Raw genomic sequence first — 6,604 nt, forward strand, 5'->3', positions numbered from 1 at the left:
AACCAAAACAACTCTGTGGCAGTCTTCTCAAAATCAATGAAAAGTTCAGATTTTTACAGCAAATGAAAAACCACAACCAATTTGGGAAAAACCCCAATCAAACAATCACAATCACAGTGGACACAGATTTGATCCTATCAATATTGGAAAATTGTGGAGGCTTCTCAACAGAGACCCATATCCGTCTCTTCAGTTCCGCCCCTGTTTCTTTTTCTGTTTATGTTTCTAATGGAGGTTGGTAGATATAGAAAACTGCATTGTTGGTGCCTGATTGAAGCCCGCTCAAGAAAATCCCATCCCCATACACTGCAGCATCAATTCTGTCAAGAGGCTCAGGAAGATCATCAACAATCTTCCACACATTCTCTACCGAGTCATATTTAGTCACAACATCCCATTGAAAGCAATACAAATGACCAAATGTAGGTACAATGTGCTCAACACAATCTTCAACAAACCAGATGTTGGGTGAAGTGGACCAAACTCCCCTTTCTGGATCAAATCGCTGAAGCTCCTGATGATACGTTCTCATGACATACATCATGTTTTCCATAAAAAAAGAGTAACACAACCAATCCTCCACTCATCTCTCTCCACATTGTAAACTGCAGCCTGGCTTGTGATTTCACCATTCACTCTTCCTCCTGCAACGTAAATCAGTCCTTCATGAGAAGATTCACAACACGCAAAATCTTCCTCTTGCAATATATCTGCACCTATCCGCTATTTACAAGACACAAAATCAAAGATCAAAATGGCCCTGTAATTTCTCGCCAGTCTTTTGCACTTCAAACCTGCAGTGTACTTGTAGTGCTCATATGAACCTAATAAAACCAGTTTTTGTTTAACACAAATACATTTGGAAAATGAGTAGAATTGAAATTGGGAGTGTTTTCTATGATTTGTTAATGGGGTCGTATATAGTTACAAGAGGACCTACATTTCCAAGCAAACATATCAACTCCTTAGACCCACACTCGCTCAATCTTTCCTCATAAAACTTGGGATTTTCCAGCACGAACTTCCAATTTTTACAAATTGTCTTCAGAATGGCGGGAGATTCACAAGACGTTTTCATTAAGATCTTTCTCACCAAATCTTCTGGAATTACCTCAAAATACTCCATTACCAACCAATTCTGCTGTTACACTCTGCTCAAATAAATTGCAACTCGTATTAAATTATTTTTCATAAGTTATATATATTGAAGTAGAATATGATTGACTCTAAATATAGGTATGCTTTTAAATATAGACATTGATTCTTAATTTTCAAATGTAACGCTGTAGATGACGCATGTTTTGAGTATTTTTTTTAAAATTATTCAAGTACAAGTACTAAATATATTGAAAAGACTTTCAATTACTAAATAATAGTTTCCCCTCTCAGCATCAGAATCAAAGCATGATAGTGGCCAAAGATTCGATCTTGCTCTGGGACAAGTATTGAGACATCTCAACAGAAACACATCTCCCTCTGTAGGGTAATACATGTAGAAAATCCCATCATCCCCAAACACCGCAGCATCAACCCTGTCAAGCGGTTGAGGAAGCCCATCAACTTCCGCCCACAAATTCTGCCACAGCATCCAAATCTGGCCACAATGGGATGCTCACAATCTTCAACAAACCAGACGTTGGGCAAAGTGGACCAAACAACATGCAAAGTCAAACATGATCTCTGTGGTGGGCGGATCTGCACCTTTGCTCCACTGGAAAGACACAAAATATTCTCTTCCTCTTTGAACCTACCCTGAAACTAGTTTATGCTTCACACAAACACACTTGGATAATGAGTAGAGTTTAAATTTGGCAGGGACAGGAGGCAGTCTTCCCCACAACTGGTTAACTGGGTCAAATGTAGTTATGTGAACATTCTCAATCAAACATATCAACTCTTCGGACCTCCCACGACTCCTCCTGTCTTCGTAAAACTCTGAGTTTTCCAACATTCTCTTCCAACTCTTACATACATCCTTCACTCTCTCGTGAGATGCAAAAGGCACTCTCATTAAGATTTCTCTCACCAATTCTTCTAGAATTGCACTAAAATAGTCCATCAGCACTTCTAGAATTGCACTGAAACGATTCTCAAATAATCTTGATGCTTGCCAAATCTTATCAGTGCTCACATGAATTCGAAACAAAGTTGATAGCTGTAACGTCTCAAACATATGCCGTGCTGTCTGTACCCAGCGGAAAGTGCCTTCATATATACTAATTTTTTCTATATTTACTCACTTTTTCTAAAACAGTTCTAAATATAGAATACGGCTGATGTTCTTATTATTTTTAATCGATCTCACTATTTTTAAAATATCAGTTGCATTGAAAAATTACATTATATTTTTTACTAATTTTATTATATTGAGATTGTTTTTATACTAAACATAATAAGGATCAATAAGTTATAAATTATTTTAAAAAATAGATATTCTAAAATTATATTTAAAGAATATATCAACAAGTAGATTCTTTAATTTAAAAAAATAATATATTGATAAAAATATCTAGTGAAATACAATAAAAGAATCAAATCAAATTATATATATATATACATTAAAGTTAATATTAGCTTTTAATCTAAACTTTGTTTGATTAAGTGGAAGAAACTATTATAGGATTAGACAAGTTTAAAACATAATAATATATCTTCCAATTTAATAATATCTTGTTAAAATAATTTAAAATTAATTCTTAAATAGAACTTCAAACATCACAAAATAAATATAATAATAATGGAGAAGATTTCTTCTACTTTGAATTTAGAATTTAAAGATAATTTCCACAAACACAAATGTATACAAACATAACCTAAAATAACATTAAGTGAAAAAGAGTAGGAAGTGAAATGGGAAATGCAATGTGCAAAATTTTCACTCTTAGAAGAGTTCTTGAAAAGGAAATTTCTATGTGCGAGGGAAAACTAAAGAACATGGATAATGTTTTGTCAAAACAAATAAATTTGCCATCAAATATTGGGCAACTAGTAGAGAGATGAAACTAAAAGCGGTGCAAATATTTCTTTTGATGGAATACTACAAATTTGGGATTCCTCATGACAGCCAAATGTCCAATGCTCTAATCAGTGTCATGGAAGATCTATATAAACCAGATGAAGTTGCTAAACTCTATGATGAGATGATAGAATGTGACTTAAAACCCACCATTCACACCTTGAACATGCTTGTGCACCTACATTGCAGGACATGAGGGCTCCACATTTCAATTATGATAAATTCTTTGTTGATTATTCACAAGAAGGTAGGCCTCATATATTTGACCAAATTGGAGAATAGATGAGACAAACACGAAAGTTGACTATTGCAGATGTGTTTGTTATGTTCCGACATAAACTGTTAAGAAAAACCAAGAAAGCCAACATAGGTTGTGTCACTTCTAGTCTAATGGTTAGTTTGGGCAACCTAGATTCTAAATCTAGCAAGTGTAGCTATGTGTCAATGTAGTTGTTTCAGTCAGGATATTGTGAGTGGTTGCTTACTTGATGTCTCCAACAAGCTCTAGTTTTTCTTAGCCTTCTCCAACCAAAGGAGATGCGTTACAAGAAAATTATCACTTAGATCAATGACATAGAGCTTTGGTACTAAAAATCTAATACACATATTATTGCAAACTCTTCTCCCTTCTTTCAACATAGAGGGAAGACTCACAATTCTATGTGAAAATTCCATATCCACATTATCATGTGACATTAGCATTTTTTTTTACTAAGATGTCAAAACAATCCAAATAAAAAGTTAGACCAATAGTCATGGAAAAAGAGATGTAGCTATCCTCCCTACAAATTGCACCATTGACTAAATTTCAAAAAAATGAAAACACAATGAATTTTTTGAAATTTTCAGCATTTGATCTTCATATAAAAAAAAACAAAATTTTTGAGAAAATTTCGCTGTGTTTTCGTGAATCTAAAATCGTGTTTGACTTTTATTCTTTTTGTCTTTGGTGCATTTTGTTTGGAGATTAGCCAATGCCTACAAAAAGAATACTCATATTTAAACAACTGACGTTGTATCACTTTCCTAGTTTTTTATAACTAAGGGAACATTTCATTTAATTATGGGTATTCATTGTTTTACTAAAAGCTTTTAAATCATGTAATAATTGGTACAATGTTTTGAAAATTAAGGATATTAAGTCAATAATTGTAGATATTAGATCAATTGGGTATCAAATCAAGAACTTCCATCACTACCATTAGAATAGATACGCAATTGAAATACTTTTAGCTCAATTCTATCATATTTTTAATTAAACATTTGGTTTGGAATATATGGAGTGTAATGCCCACCCCTAGTTCACTTCTCAAATTGTAGTGTTGGATTCTTGTAGGCTTCCAAGAGTAAGCCTAAGTCTATGGGGAGTGGATGTAATGTCTTCCCCTAGTTGACTTTTATGATTGTATTGTCAGATTATTCTAGGGCAGTTTTCTGATTATATTTTATGATTAGCGGTACTTAGTTACCGAATTTGATTGGATGTTATTTCATACTCAGTTGATATATGTGTTGAGTTACTTAGTTATTACATGTGTTCATCATTATTTTAATGATCAAAATTGCCTCAATTCCTACCTCTTTGATGCTATGGTTATTTTCAAAATATGCCTTGTTTTAAGCATTAAAATAGTCATTTACTCTCAAATTTTTGGAGAAATTTTTCCCTTCAATATCTTTGGCTCATTCTTAGCTTCATCCAACAATTTGAATTTTCAAAATCCAGCTTCCAAGTCCAAAGTTGTTGTAGGTTAATGAAGGAACAAAAAATAGGTATTTTCAATTGCATCATTAACCATTAACCTCTAAAAAATAGTTAAGATCAATTGCTAAAATATGTATTTCACTTCAAAATCTTAACCATTAACCTCTCTATCAATAGGCTAAGATAATTTTGCAAAAATTAACCTTTTTAGAAGGTTAAGTTTTGTGGGTCAAAAAACATATTCCCAACCAAACCATTGAGCATTAACCATTAACCTTTTAAAAAGAGGTTAATATTCAAGTCCAAAATATGTGTTTTTAAGACAATTATTAACATTTCAAATGATAAAGATGAAGGAAATGAAAGGTAGAAGCAATGAAAATTGTGTTCTGGTTCCCAAGAGTTGAAGGACATTCAAACATAGAGTTAATAACTAGCAATTTAAGCATGTAATTTATCTAACATAATAGTCTCAACATCTGGAATAGAAAATTTGAATTTTCAAAGAACATGTCGTACACTCCCCAGCATGATTGGACATTCCACACAAACAAAGGTGATAAATAATAACATCCCTTAGAAGGATAAAAATTAGGGAGTTCGATGCCTTTCTAATTGGATTTATTCTTTTAAAATAGAGAGCAATATTGGTGATCAAATAAAGATTAGATACAGAGTGCTTCTAGATTGAGAGCTTGCAAGTTTCCCATGTACATGATCACAATGAAAATGTAAAGCTTCATGGATGAAAACACAACAAGTGTTTGATCAAATGCTCTGGAAACATTGACTACCAAAATTGCCTTCATCCACTTCTGTGTGGGAGATAGTAGCGTTCATAATTAACAAATGCAAAGCCTCTAAATTGTTTTATGTAATGGCTTAGCTCTAACATTTCCTACAAATTGAGTTTTAGCAGATAGTTCAAGCCGCATGTGACAAAAGTTTTGAGTTTTGAATAAAATATGTGATCATCCAAGCACATGCTTCTCGAGTCTTAGATTGACGTGAAGAAGTAAAGAAGCTAGTAATAGCTTTCACCACCAATGTGACAACCCATGTGGTCAAGGCTAGAGTATTTAGAATAGAGGTGGATGTAGCAAATCATTTGTGTCTCTTTATATGTGACCACATTTGATTAGAAGGTGTATACATGTCAAAGCACATCAGCTATTTGGAGAAACATCTATACCCTTGGCCTTGATTTTCCCTACATCTCCCAATCCACAATACTCAATGCAGATGCATCAAGAATTAACATTGATTCATTTAACAAAAGGCTCCTATAGACACCATATCCCTTGGGCTGGATTTGATTGGTTTGATGGAATGGGCATTTAGAATGTGATCAAACTATTTGATGAAATGGCAGGCTTCCCTCAACTCATGGTTTTGTGAATTAACTTGACAATTAGATAGTATCAAGATAGAGTTCTATATATATGTTGCTTCAAATGATGCATTGATCAAATACATGTAGAGTTATTAAAAGTATTGGAACCAAATATTGGAGCTAGCTTGGGCACTTTTACATAGTAGTATATGGGAATTGATAGATGAGTTTTCAAATGGAGTAGATGTTTGAGTGTCTCTAAATAAGTTTTGTGAAGTCTCTAATTTGCAATGTACATTGAGGAAATTGAAAACATTTAAAGTAATCAATAGGAAGATCAATAGTTGAACCATGAAATACAAATATCAAAGGCCAGATTATGCTCCCATTTTAAAAAGTACACTTCTTGACATTGGTGATACAATTTTAGGATGTTTTTTCCTTCAAGATTTTTGATAATCTCTTGAGAGCAATGACAAGACTCCTTTAGCCGAAAAGATATTGGAAAGTGACCTGGCTCGAGTAAGAGGGCACCCCATCTTAGTGTAGT

The 6,604-nt window shown here is 33.4% G+C and overlaps 1 protein-coding gene across 1 annotated transcript; it reads right to left on the reverse strand.

The window, feature by feature from the left end:
* Window positions 1–217: 217 nt before the first annotated feature.
* LOC149576240 (F-box/kelch-repeat protein At2g44130-like) lies at window positions 218–2,173 on the reverse strand. The gene is made up of 5 exons (XM_089794100.1): window positions 1,781–2,173; window positions 1,367–1,594; window positions 1,134–1,151; window positions 598–723; window positions 218–514 (listed from the first exon to the last, which is right to left on the reverse strand). The coding sequence occupies exons 1-5, from the start codon at window positions 2,171–2,173 to the stop codon at window positions 218–220; spliced, it is 1,062 nt and encodes a 353-aa protein (XP_089650226.1).
* Between the last annotated feature and the right edge of the window lie 4,431 nt (window positions 2,174–6,604).

Source organism: Cupressus sempervirens, chromosome 1, assembly GCF_028749045.1.
Source record: "Cupressus sempervirens isolate cs-2001-9-10 chromosome 1, ASM2874904v1, whole genome shotgun sequence".
Lineage (NCBI taxonomy): Eukaryota > Viridiplantae > Streptophyta > Pinopsida > Cupressales > Cupressaceae > Cupressus > Cupressus sempervirens.